The sequence below is a fragment of the Pseudophryne corroboree genome, chromosome 7 (assembly GCF_028390025.1).
Source record: "Pseudophryne corroboree isolate aPseCor3 chromosome 7, aPseCor3.hap2, whole genome shotgun sequence".
Lineage (NCBI taxonomy): Eukaryota > Metazoa > Chordata > Amphibia > Anura > Myobatrachidae > Pseudophryne > Pseudophryne corroboree.
Genome location: NC_086450.1, coordinates 491348325 through 491362314, shown reverse-complemented (window position 1 = coordinate 491362314; position 13990 = coordinate 491348325). Strand labels below are relative to the sequence as shown.

The following is a 13990-nucleotide window of genomic DNA, read 5'->3' as shown; positions in this document are numbered from 1 at the left end:
AAAGAGATATTAGTAGTATACAACAATACTATACTGGTGGTCAGGCACTGGTCACCACTCCTGCAGCAAAAGTGTGCACTGTTAATTAATATAATTGTACTCCTGGCTCCTGCTAACAACCTGCAGTGCTCCCCAGTCTCCCCCACAATTAATTATAAGCTTTTAATTTATACATTGATGACTGTGCAGCACACTGGGCTGAGCTGAGTGCACACAGACTGAGTCACACTGTGTGACTGACTGTGCTGTGTATCGTTTTTTTTTTCAGGCAGAGAACGGATATAGCAGAGAGAAGTGAACGGATATATTATATTAAATAAAAGTTAACTAGCAACTGCACTGGTCACTGACTGTGGTAAACTAACTCTGTCTGCGACTCTGCACAATCTCTCTCTCTCTATCTAATCTATCTCTATTCTAATGGAGAGGACGCCAGACACGTCCTCTCCCTATCAATCTCAATGCACGAGTGAAAATGGCGGCGACGCGCGGCTCCTTATATAGAATCCGAGTCTCGCGATAGAATCCGAGCCTCGCGAGAATCCGACAGCGTCATGATGACGTTCGGGCGCGCTCGGGTTAACCGAGCAAGGCGGGAAGATCCGAGTCGCTCGGACCCGTGAAAAAAAACATGAAGTTCGGGCGGGTTCGGATTCCGAGGAACCGAACCCGCTCATCTCTAAATAGTATAAGACTTGAAATAATTTATGTCACTAAAATGTTACAAAAAAAATCTCAATGCATTTTTTAGTTTTTGCATGGACCCTATTTACAAAGCAGGTTACTGTAAGTTTCCAACAGGTGCGTCAGCCTGAGGCATCACTTTTATGAGAAACCTTATGTTATATAGAGCAGTAAGCTCTTCCATATCATTATAAAATCACTCCATCTATTCTATATCATACAGTAGTTTCTCTTGAACTGTCATTCCCTGCTCTATCACTAGGTGTCGCTGTCTGATACAGGTGGCTACTGGCTGACGCTGGGCTAGGAAAGCACCTATGACAAATATTACATGACTAGGAAGAAATACAGGGGATCATTGATAACAGCTGAATATTTATTATCGGCCTTTAACCCTCTCTATTCTTGTATTTCCTTTATTTCAGGTACTACTCCCATAGCCATAACTGCCACAGCCACGCTGACAGCCCCGGTGTGCGGCTCCCCATTCTTCCCTAGCCGGATAGTTGGGGGCACAGATGCTGTAGACGGAGAGTGGCCCTGGCAGGTCAGCCTGCAGTATCGGGGGTCACATATATGTGGAGGGTCCCTGATCTCTGAGCAGTGGGTGCTGACGGCTGCACACTGCTTCATATAGTGAGTATATACTGTATCTGCTCTTCTTGTAGGACATACTATAGGAACATTTTGTTCTCCACTCCTACAAATGAAGTCACCCGATCAGTGTGGATCCAAGTGGTGGTGGAAGCTGACCATACTGTGTCTGTCCTGCTATAGTTAGGCTTACCAGACTATCCCTTTAAACCGGGACGGTCATGAATTACACAGGTTCTGTGGCTGGCTGACAACAAGTCTGCATCTCACCTGGTTTTAATCAGCCACAGAACCTGTGTAATACATGAGTGTCCCGGTTTAGGGGTGGTGTGGTAAGCCTCCCTATAGTGGAGTGTAGTTACTAGCCGCTTTATTTTACAATTTCTGCAGCGTTTCAGAGGTTTGGCCGCAGGATATTATAAAACAATTATTTAATGGCAACACGCAAACACAGAACATAATGATACAGCAGAAAAGGAACGGAACCGGGAGCTTCCTATGTAGGGTGGAACCAGACTGCTGGTCTCTTATAATGGCCCTCATTCCGAGTTGATCGCTCGCTAGCTGCTTTTAGCAGCAGTGCATACGCTAGGCCGCCGCCCTCTGGGAGTGTATCTTAGCTTAGCAGAAGTGCGAACGAAAGGATCGCAGAACTGCTCAAAAATCTTTTCAGGCAGTTTCTGAGTAGCTCCAGACCTACTTCTTCCTTGCGATCACTGCAGTGTGTTCAGTTCCTTGTTTGACGTCACAAACACGCCCTGCGTTCGGCCAGCCACTCCCCCATTTCTCCAGCCACTCTTGCGTTTTCGGCTGACACGCCTGCGTTTTTTAGCACACTCCCGGAAACGCTCCGTTACCACCCAGAAACACCCACTTCCTGTCAATCACTCACCGATCAGCAGAGCGACTGAAAAGCGTCGCTCGACCTTGTGTAAAATTGCATAGTTTTGTGTGAAATTACTTGGCGCGTGCGCCCTGCGGCCCATACGCATGCGCAGAAATGCCTACTTTCAGCCTGATCGCTATGCTGCGAAAAAACAGCAGCAAGCGATCAACTCGGAATGACCCCCAATGTACGGGTCACTGATGTGCATAGAATAAATGTACTAGAGTGAGAACGCAAAAAGATTGTATAGCACAAAAGTTTCATTAATTAAATACTAATAAAATAAAAAGACATATAACATGTAAAACTACAATTGACTCAAATAGGATAACAAACAAGAAAACAGATCGCACAGATCATAGATGGAAACTAAGCGCTTGTGAATACGTCCACGGGGATCCTGTAGGGTTCAGAACGTGTGATAAGAAGGACACATTGTAGCTTTCTAGTACAGGAAAGAACCAGAGAGGAAAGAATGTCTCTTTGTTGGCGCACAGAACAATAATTAAAATATATAACTTTTATTACTTTCATAAAACTTGTCTATTAATGAAATAAAGACAATACATCCAATGAGTGAAATGTTCAAAAAGTGATCTTTAAATCAAGGCACGCTACTAATTATTTCTCACTATGTAAATGAGTGTCAAAAATAAATAATTCCTATGGGTAAGTATCTGAGGATACAGTGGGGTATATTTACTAAGATGGGAGTTCTATTTAAGATGGGATGTTGCCTATAGCAACCAATCAGATTCCAGGTATTATCTTCTAGAAGGTGCTAGATAAATGAGAAGAATCTGATTGGTTGCTATGGGCAACATCCCTTCTTAAATAGAACTCCCATCTTAGTAAATTTACCCCAGTATCTGTTGAGGATTCAGTTGCAGGTAAGTATGGTTTGGTATGAATGGTCGACCATGTTATGGTCGACAGTCATTAGATCGACCACTATTGGTCGACATGGACACATGGTCGACACATGAAAGGTCGACACATGAAAAGATCGACATGAGTTTTTCAACTTTTTTTGGTGTCGTTTTTTGCGTACAGTGACCGGGAACCCCAATTAGTGCACCGCGTCCCCTCGCATGGCTTGCTTCGCTCGCCAAGCTTCGGGCATGGTACCTTCGCTCCGCTACCGCTTCGCTCGGCACAGATTACCATTCCAATCGTAGTCCACGTGGATCGTAAAGTATGGAAAAGTTCCCCAAAAGAAAAAAAGTTAAAAAAACTCATGTCTACCTTTTAAAGTGTCGACCTTTCATGTGTCGACTATTTCCATGTGTCGACCATGTGTCCATGTCGACCATGTCAATGTCAACCAATAGTGGTCGACCTAATGACTGTCGACCATAACATGGTCGACCATCTGAACGGATACCGGTAAGTATACGTAATGAGAAGTATGTAATTATAATGTTTACTCACCGGTAATTCTATTTCTCGTAGTCCGTAGTGGATGCTGGGTACTCCGTAAGGACCATGGGGAATAGACGGGCTCCGCAGGAGACTGGGCACTCTTAAAAGAAAGATTAGGTACTACATCTGGTGTGCACTGGCTCCTCCCTCTATGCCCCTCCTCCAGACCTCAGTTAGGGAAACTGTGCCTGGAAGAGCTGACATTACTAGGAAAGGATTTGGAATCCAGGGTAAGACTCAAACCAGCCACACCAATCACACTGTACAACTTGTGATAACCATACCCAGTTAACAGTATGAACAATCGCTGAGCCTCATTCAACAGATGGCTCAGAACAATAACCCTATAGTTAAGCAATAACTATATACAAGTATTGCAGAAGTCTGCACTTGGGACGGGCTCCCAGCATCCACTACGCACTACGAGAAATAGAATTACCGGTGAGTAAATTCTTATTTTCTCTGACGTCCTAGTGGATGCTGGGTACTCCGTAAGGACCATGGGGATTATACCAAAGCTCCCAAACGGGCGGGAGAGTGCGGATGACTCTGCAGCACCGAATGAGCAAACTCAAGGTCCTTCTCAGCCAGGGTATCAAACTTGTAGAATTTTGCAAACGTGTTTGACCCCGACCAGGTAGCAGCTCGGCCAAGTTGTAAAGCCGAGACCCCTCGGGCAGCCGCCCAAGAAGAGCCCACCTTCCTCGTGGAATGGGCTTTGACTGATTTAGGATGCGGCAGTCCAGCCGCAGAATGTGTCAGCTAAATCGTGTTACAGATCCAGCGAGCAATAGTCTGCTTTTAAAAGCAGGAGCACCCAGTTTGTTGGGTGCATGCAGGATAAACAGCGAGTCAGTTTTTCTGACTCTAACCGTCCTGGAAACATAGTTTTTCAGGGCCCGGACTACGTCCAGCAACTTGGAATCCTCCAAGTCCCGAGTAGCCGCAGGCACCACAATAGGTTGGTTCAAATGAAACGCCGATACCACCTTAGGGAGAAATTGGGTACGAGTCCTCAATTCTGCCCTGTCCATATGGAAGATCAGATAAGGGCTTTACATGACAAAGCCGCCAATTCTGACACACGCCTGGCCGAAGCCAAGGCCAACAGCATGACCACTTTCCACGTGAGATATTTCAAATCCACGGTCTGAAGTGGCTCAAAACAATGTGATTTTAGGAAATCCAACACTATGTTGAGATCCCAAGGTACCACTGGAGGCACAAAAAAGGGGATGAATATGCAGCACTCCCTTAACAACGTCTGAACTTCAGGCAGCGTCTTTCCTAGCCTTTAACAGCGTAGGAATCACTTCATCTGGAACGCACTTTTCCGTTAGGATCCGGCGTTCAACCGCCAAGCCTTCAAACGCAGCCGCGGTAAGTCTTGGAACAGACAGGGCCCCTGCAGTAACAGGTCCTGTCTGAGAGACAGAGGCCACGGGTCCTCCGAGATCATTTCTTGTAGTTCTGGGTACCAAGTTCTTCTTGGCCAAACCGGAACTACGAGTATAGTTCTTACTCCTTTCTTACTTACTATCCTCCATACCATGGGTATGAGAGGAAGAGGAGGGAACACATAAACCGACTGGTACACCCACGGTGTCACTAGTGCGTCCACAGCTATCGCCTGAGGGTCTCTTGACCTGGCGCAATACTTTTTTAGCTTTTTGTTGAGGCGGAACGCCATCATGTCCACCTGTGGCCTTTCCCAACGATTTACAATCTGCGTGAAGACTTCTGGATGAAGTCCCCACTCTCCCGGGTGGAGGTCGTACCTGCTGAGGAAATCTGTTTCCTAGTTTTCCACACCCGGAATGAACACTGCTGACAGTGTTAGCACGTGATTTTCCGCCCATCGGAGAATCCTTGTGGCTTCTGCCATCGCCATCCTGCTTCTTGTGCCGCCCTGTCGGTTTACATGGGCGACCGCCGTGATGTTGTCTGACTGAATCAGCACCGGCTGGTTTTGAAGCAGGGGTTTTGCCTGACTTAGGGCATTGTAAATGGCCCTTAGTTCCAGAATATTTATGTGTAGGGAAGCCTCCAGACTCGATTATTGTCCTTGGAAGTTTCTTCCCTGAGTGACTGCCCCCCAACCTCGGAGGCTTGCATCCGTGGTCACCAGGACCCAGTCCTGTATGCCGGATCTGCAGCCTTCGAGAAGATGAGCACTCTGCAGCCACCACAGCAGAGACACCCTGGCCCTCGGGGACAGGGTGATCAGCCGATGCATCTGAAGATGCGATCTGGACCACTTGTCTAACAGATCCCACTGAAAGATCCTTGCATGGAACCTGCCGAATGGAATTGCCTCGTAAGAAGCTACCATCTTTCCCAGGACTCGCGTGCAGTGATGCACCGACACCTGTTTTGGTTTTAGGAGGTCTCTGACCAGAGATGACAACTCCTTGGCCTTCTCCTCCGGGAGAAACACCTTCTTCTGTTCTGTGTCCAGAATCATACCCAGGAATAGCAGACGCGTCGTAGGAACCAGCTGCGACTTTGGGATATTCAGAATCCAGCCGTGCTGTTGTAGCACTTCCTGAGATAGTGCTACTCCGACCAACAACTGCTCCCTGGACCTCGCCTTTATAAGGAGATCGTCCAAGTACGGGATAATTATAACTCCCTTCTTCCGAAGGAGTATCATCATTTCGGCCATTACTTTGGTAAATACCCTCGGTGCCGTGGACAGACCAAACGGCAACGTCTGGAATTGGTAATGGCAGTCCTGTACCACAAAACGGAGGTACACCTGGTGAGGTGGGTAAATGGGGACATGCAGGTAAGCATCCTTGATGTCCAGTGATACCATGTAATCCCTCTCTTCCAGGCTTGCAATAACCGCACTGAGCGATTCCATTTTGAACTTGAACATCCTTATATAAGTGTTCAAGGATTTCAAATTTAGAATGGGTCTCACCGAACCGTCTGGTTTCGGTACCACAAACATTGTGGAATAGTAACCCCGTCCCTGTTGAAGGAGGGGAACTTTGATTATCACCTGCTGGAGGTACAGCTTGTGAATTGCCGCCAGTACTTCCTCCCTGTCCTGGGGAGTAGCTGGCAAGGCTGATTTGAGGTAACGGCGAGGGGGAGACGTCTCGAACTCCAGCTTGTATCCCTGAGATACCACTTGTAGAACCCAGAGTTCCACCTGTGAGCGAACCCACTGGTCGCTGAAGTTCCGGAGACGGGCCCCCACCGCACCTGGCTCCACATGTGGAGCCCCAGCGTCATGCGGTGGACTTAGTGGAAGCAGGGGAGGATTTTTGTTCTTGGGAACTGGCTGTATGGTGCAGCTTTTTCCCTCTACCCCTGCCTCTGGGCAGAAAGGACGCGCCTCTAACCCGCTTGCCTTTCAGAGGCCGAAAGGACTGTACTTGATAATACGGTGCTTTCTTAGGCTGTGAGGGAACCTGAGGTAAAAAAGTCGACTTCCCAGCTGTTGCTGTGGATACGAGGTCCGAAAGACCGTCCCCAAACAATTCCTCACCCTTATAAGGCAAAATTTCCATGTGCCTTTTAGAATCAGCATCACCTGTCCACTGCCGAGTCCATAATACTCTCCTGGCAGAAATGGACATTGCATTAATTCTAGATGCCAGCCGGCAAATGTCCCTCTGTGCATCTCTCATATATAATACTACGTCTTTAATATGCTCTATGGTTAGCAATATAGTGTCCCTGTCAAGGGAATCAATGTTATCAGACAGGGAATCAGACCATGCTGCTGCAGCACTACACATCCATGCTGAAGCAATAGCAGGTCTCAGTATAGTACCTGAGTGTGTATACACAGACTTCAGGATAGCCTCCTGCTTTCTATCTGCAGGCTCCTTTAAGGCGGCCGTATCCTGAGAAGGCAGTGCCACCTTTTTTTATAAGCGTGTGAGCGCCTTGTCCACCTTAGGGGATGTCTCCCAGCGTAACCTATCCGTTGGCGGGAAAGGGTACGCCTTTAGTAACCGCTTAGAAATTACTAGTTTCTTATCTGGGGAACCCCACGCTTCTTCACACAATTCATTTAACTCATCAGATGGGGGAAAAGTCCTTGGCTGCCTTTTCTCCCCAAACATAATACCCTTTTTTGTGGTAACCGGGTTAATGTCAGAAATGTGCAACACATTTTTCATTGCCGTAATCATGCATCGGATGGCCCTAGTGGATTGTATATTTGTCTCATCCTCGTCGACACTGGAGTCAGACTCCGTGTCGACATCTGTGTCTGCCATCTGAGGTAGCGGGCGTTTTTGAGCCCCTGATGGCCTCTGAGACGCTTGGGCAGGCGCGGGCTGAGATGCCGGCTGTCCCAAAGCTGCGTCATCGAACCTTTTATGCAAGGAGTTGACACTGTCGGTTAATACCTTCCACATATCCATCCACTCAGGTGTCGGCCCCCCAGGGGGCGACATCACACTTATCGGCACCTGCTCCGCCTCCACGTAAGCGTCCTCATCAAACATGTCGACACAGCCGTACCGACACACCGCACACACACACAGGGAATGCTCTGACTGAGGACAGGACCCCACAAAGTCCTTTGGGGAGACAGAGAGAGAGTATGCCAGCACACACCAGAGCGCTATATAACGGAGGGATATACACTATACACAAAGTGAATTTTCCCCCTATAGCTGCTTATATCACAATTTGCGCCTACATTTTCTTTCTAGGAAGCTCAGGAGAGCCCCTAGAGTGCATCCAGCTCTGGCCGGGCACAGATTCTAACTGAGGTCTGGAGGAGGGGCATAGAGGGAGGAGCCAGTGCACACCAGATATAGTACCTAATCTTTCTTTTAAGAGTGCCCAGTCTCCTGTGGAGCCGTCTATTCCCCATGGTCCTTACGGAGTACCCAGCATCCACTAGGACGTCAGAGAAAAGTGTATTAGATCCTTGCGTTCCCACTTTTGATTCATATTGCTAACACTTTGGGGGTAATTCAGACCTGATCACTAGGCTGTGTTTTCGCTCAGCGGTCGATCAGGTCTAAACTGCGCATGTGTAAGCACTGCAATGCACAGGCACGTCGCTCGGGTACAAAGCGGATCGCCGCTCAGCGATGGGTTTTTAAGAAAAATCCACTCACACGGGCGTTCGCAAGGATATTGACAGGAAGAAGGCGTTTGTGGGTGGCAACTGACCATTTTCAGGGAGTGGTTGGAGAAACTCAGGCATCTCCAGGCATTTGCAGGGCGGGTGTCTGACGTCAATTCCGGTCCCGGACAGGCTGATGTGATCGCAGCGGCTGAGTAAGTCCTGGACTGCGCAGAGACTGCACAAGATTTGTTTGTGCACCTCTGCTACACATGGGATCGCACACTTGTACAGCTAAATTACACTCCCCCTGTAGGCGGCGACTATCTGATCGCAGGACAGCAAAAATCACCTGCTAGCGATCAGATCTGAATTAGGCTCTTTGTGTCTACTGAGAATCGGATGATACAGTAAGTATCAATTATAGGATGGTAAGTATTTTTAGTGTATAAACAAATACATATGTATTACACAATATCTATGCAGCAGCAAGTGCTTGTATTACAGTTAAATGCTGTTAATTCTCATCTAAATGCAGCTGTTCATTATTTTGCACATGGCCCGATGTTAATTAAATTAACCGTATGATACTCTTATGTTTATTTCTCAATTCAGTGCTATTGTCCACCTTATAATTGCATGCTACCATACACCAGTATAAATGTAGCTCTACACTATAAATTGGATAGATTGCACTCAGATACAATATATCGTTACTACTGCACTGATATTATTCCCATACAGAGCGCTGTACAGTATATTCCGTATGCAATCACAACCTGTGTATACGTATAAAGTAACACACCGCGTGTCAAAAAGTGTTCATTCATAAATATGTAATTTGGCATATATAATTGTTGCCTATTAAATTGAATAAACTTTCTTTTCAAACATTAGGGTATATTATTTACTAAGCTCCCGATTTCATTCTATTTTTTTTTTTTTTTTTAAAGTGTCATCTCGGGAAATTGCTAAACACAAATCTCGTCAGTGTTGGGGCTCTTCATATTGTGATACACTGCCATCCACACAAATACAAATGAATAGATCATCGGTCAAACACGGCTGTTGTTTTATACAGCTCGGGAATTTACTAAGAATTTGTATTCTCAATCACTGCCGACAATAGCCAAACACTGCCGGGAAAGCATAGAATTCGTAAAAAAAAGGAGCTTTCAAATAGACCTGCTTTTTGGTGGCGTGTTGGGATAGTCATGTACGGATCAGTGAGATCCGTGCATGCTTCTCTGTGAAAAAGGGTCTGAAAGTGTTAAAAGTAAAAAAAAAAATTGCGTGGGTCCCCCCTCCTAAGCAAAACCAGCCTCGTGCTCTTTGAGTCGGTCCTGGTTGTTAAAATACAGGGGGAAAAATGCATAGGGTCCCCCCGTTTTTATACAACCAGCACCGGGCTCTTTGTCTGGTCCTGGTTCCAAAAATATGGGGGACAAAAGATATAGGGGTCCCCTGTATTTTTAAAACCAACACCGGGCTCCACTAGCCAGAGAGATAATGCCACAGCCGGGGGACACTTTTATACTGGTCCCTGCGGCCGTGGCATTACCCCCCCCCCAACTAGTCACCCCTGTCCGGGGTTCCTTGGAAGAGAAGGGACCCCATGATGTGGCGCTCCCTGATTGGCTCGCGGGACCTCTAGTGACAGAAGTGTGTAAACATGGAACCCCTTTGTGCTGCTGTCCTCACTGACAGGCAGCACGCGGCAGTGTTACAATGTAGCGCCTATGCGCTACATTTGTAACCAATGATGGGAACTTTCTGCTCAGCGGTGACGTCACTTTAGGTCAACCGCAGGGCAGAAAGTTCCCATCATTGGTTACAATGTAGCGCATAGGCGCTACATTGTAACACTGCCGTGTGCCGCCTGTCAGTGAGGACAGGAGCACACAGCTGATCAGGAGAGTGCTACAACGTGGCACTCCCTGATTGGCTGAAGAAACCCACTTAGCCAGAAGGCAAAGTGGGTTTCTGGCATTCGTGGGAAGGTGACCCATGTGCAAACATGGGTCACCTTTCAGTTCGTGGTCGGGCAACCGTTTTTTTGTTTTATTCAAGTACGTGGATTATCCCTGGATTTGCCGAGGAGCCTGGACCCCTGGATCTCGTGAGTAGAATTTATTCAACAGGTACCCCTTGGATTCTACTGGAGAAGAGGACCGACCTGCGTGGGAACATAAGGTAAGTATGTATGTATGTGTGTATGTATGTAATAAAATTATACTTTCACGGTGTGTGTGTCTTGTGTTTTTTTGGGTATTTTTTTAGTGGTAGTACTACAGGTACCAGCGGGCCCGTTTTTCCGCCGCATGCTGGTACTTGTGGTTCTCCAAGTACCAGCATGCGGGGGAGGCTTGCTGGGACTTGTAGTACTGCTACTAAAAACAATATCTTTTATTTTACAACAAAGGCTATCAGCCCTCCCATCCGCAGCCCATTGGATGGGGGGGGACAGCCTCGGGCTTCACCCCTGGCCCTTGGGTGGCTGGGGGGGGGGACCCCTTGATTGAAGGGGTTCCCACTCCCCCAGGGTACCCCGGCCAGGGGTGACTAGTTGGATTTTTGATGCCACGGCCGCAGGGCGCTGTATAAAAGTGACCCCCGGCTGTGGCATTATCTGTCCAGCTAGTGGAGCCCGGTGCTGGTTTTAAAAATACGGGGGACCCCTACTCTTTTTTTCCCCCGTATTTTTGGGACCAGGACCAGGCGCAGAGCCCGATGCTGGTTGCTTAAATATGGGGGAACCCCTGTCATTTTTTTCACCATATTTCTGCAACCAGGATCGGCTCAAAGAGCCCGAGGCTGGTTATGCTTAGGAGGGGGGACCCCACGCAATTTTTTTTGAAAAAATAAGCACTTTCCCACCCCTTCCCACTGATATACATGCACGGATCTCATGGATCCGTGCATGCCTATCCAATCACGAATAAAAAAAAAAGGTCTGTTTTTTTTTAGCACTTTTTTACGAGTTGTAATTTTTCACGGCAGTGTTTGTTCTTTTTTGGCTTTGCACTTCTTAGTAAATGACCGAGATTCATACTTAAACAGCCGCGTTTTGACCGATGGTGTATTCATTCGTAATTTTTTACCTGAACTTGCAAAAAATTACGAATGCCCTCATCACTGCCGTGATTAGTGTTTAGTAAATTACCGAGATTAACCGAGATGACACTTTGAAGAAAAAACGGCATCTCGGTCAAAATCGGGAGCTTAGTAAATATACCCCAGTGTGTGTGTTCTGTTTTTATTTATATATTTGTTTTGTTGTGGAACTACAGTTACCAGCGGGCCAGTTATTTCCCTGCATGCCGGTACTTGTGGTTCTCCGAGTACCAGCTAGCGGTGAGGCTTGCTGGGACTTGTAGTTCCACAACAAAAAACAATATTCTATTTTTTACACTTTGAAAGGCTATCAGCCCGACACCCACTGCCCAGGGTTACTGGTGACAGCCTCAGGCTTCACCCCTGGCCCTTGGGTGCCTGGAGGGGAAACCCCTTGATTTTAGGGATCCCCACTCCTCCAGGGAACCCCAGCCAGGGGTGACTAGTTGGGGGGGGAGGGGTAATGCCACGACCACAGGGACCTATCTCTCTGGCTAGTGGAGCTCGGTGCTGGTTTTAAAAATATGGGGGACTCCTACATCTTTTGTCCCCCGTATTTTTGGAACCAGGACCAGACGAAGAGCCCGGTGCTGGTTGTATAAAAACGGGGGACCCTACGCATTTCCCCCCACCCTATATTTTAACATCTATGACAGGCTCAAAGAGCAATTTTTTTTTACTTTAACACTTTCAATACTATACACAATGAAGCCCTGCATGGATCTCACTGATCTGGCCGGTCTTCATTGTGTTAAGTCTGGCAGTGTTTTATATTCTCTCCCATAAAACACTGCCGGCGGTGAACTCGAATTGACAAAACACGGTAGTTTAGTAAATAACGTGTTTTTTTAAAAAAAATTGCATTCGTACAGTACACTGCCGATGTCAGCCGAGATTGATCTCGGCTGAAATCAACAAAAATATGAACCTTAGTAAATATACCCCATGGTGTTACTGTTGCAATGATTTTTTTGCACATTCATAATCATCCAGGTTTGAAATATCGGATCTCGTATACAGTAGTTCGATATATCTTTTATATTGCTGCTAATTATGCACCTGCGTTTGTATAAAGTCACTGGCAGTTACAATTCTACACATAACATCGATACAACGTTAGGTATTTGTAGTATCAGCAGAATGTTGTCAGTTCACATCTATAGCTGTTTGCTATTTCACATGCAGCCATGTAATCATTAAATTGATCGTATAGTGGGGGGTCATTCCGACCCGATCATACGCTGCAATTTTTTGCAGCCATGCGATCGGGTCTGAACAGTGCATGCGTGGGGGGCCGCAATGCGCAGGCGCGTTGCTGCCCGGCGATGGCTGGCGGCGGGCAGCGATGAAATCAACGAAGAAAGAGTTTGCAGCAGCGAACGCAAGAAGATTGACAGGAAGAGGCCTTCCGGAGGTGTCAACTCACCGTTTTCTGGGAGTGTCGAGGAAAACGCAGGCGTGCCCGACCTTTTCCAGGGAGGAATCCTGACGTCAGCTGCAACAAGGATCTTTGCAGCGGATGAGTAAGTCCTGAGCTGTGCAGAGACGGCACATACTTTTTGTTTGTGCAGCTCTCTGCATAAGCGTTTGCAGCCCTGCACAGCGATTGCCCCTCCCCTGTGGGCGGCGACTATCTGATCGCAGCAGTGCTAAAAATAGTCTGCGTTCTACCAGGTCTGAATTAGGCCCAGTGTTGTGTGGTTCTTCTGGCACTCAGTACTGTCGGTTACCTTGTAATTATATGCTACTAATCACTGATACAAGTGTAGCAATACAATATGAATTAGGTAATTACATTTAGATACATTGTGTTATTGCTGCTACAATGATATTCATTTTGCACATGGTACTGCATGACCCTTGTGTATTCATAACCAGTGCATATACACAGATTTACCAACTAATGTTTGTTCATACTGTAGGTATATGTTAATAAACTTTATTTTTAAAATGCGTGTTTCTATTATAGTGATTTCATATGTGCACAAATAAGAATTTACTTACCGATAATTCTATTTCTCGTAGTCCGTAGTGGATGCTGGGAACTCCGTAAGGACCATGGGGAATAGCGGCTCCGCAGGAGACAGGGCACATCTAAAGAAAGCTTTAGGATCACCTGGTGTGCACTGGCTCCTCCCCCCATGACCCTCCTCCAAGCCTCAGTTAGGATACTGTGCCCGGACGAGCGTACACAATAAGGAAGGATTTTGAATCCCGGGTAAGACTCATACCAGCCACACCAATCACAC

The 13990-nt window shown here is 47.0% G+C and overlaps 1 protein-coding gene across 3 annotated transcripts in view; it reads left to right on the top strand.

Annotated features, from left to right (window-relative positions):
• The window catches only part of LOC134945708 (transmembrane protease serine 9-like), a 206924-nt gene that overhangs the window by 172963 nt on the left and 19971 nt on the right, over positions 1-13990 (top strand). For all 3 annotated transcript variants that reach the window (XM_063935156.1, XM_063935157.1, XM_063935155.1), the window contains one exon: positions 1110-1320. In XM_063935156.1, the coding sequence (XP_063791226.1) occupies positions 1110-1320 (211 nt within the window). The remainder of the gene's footprint in view (positions 1-1109; positions 1321-13990) is intronic.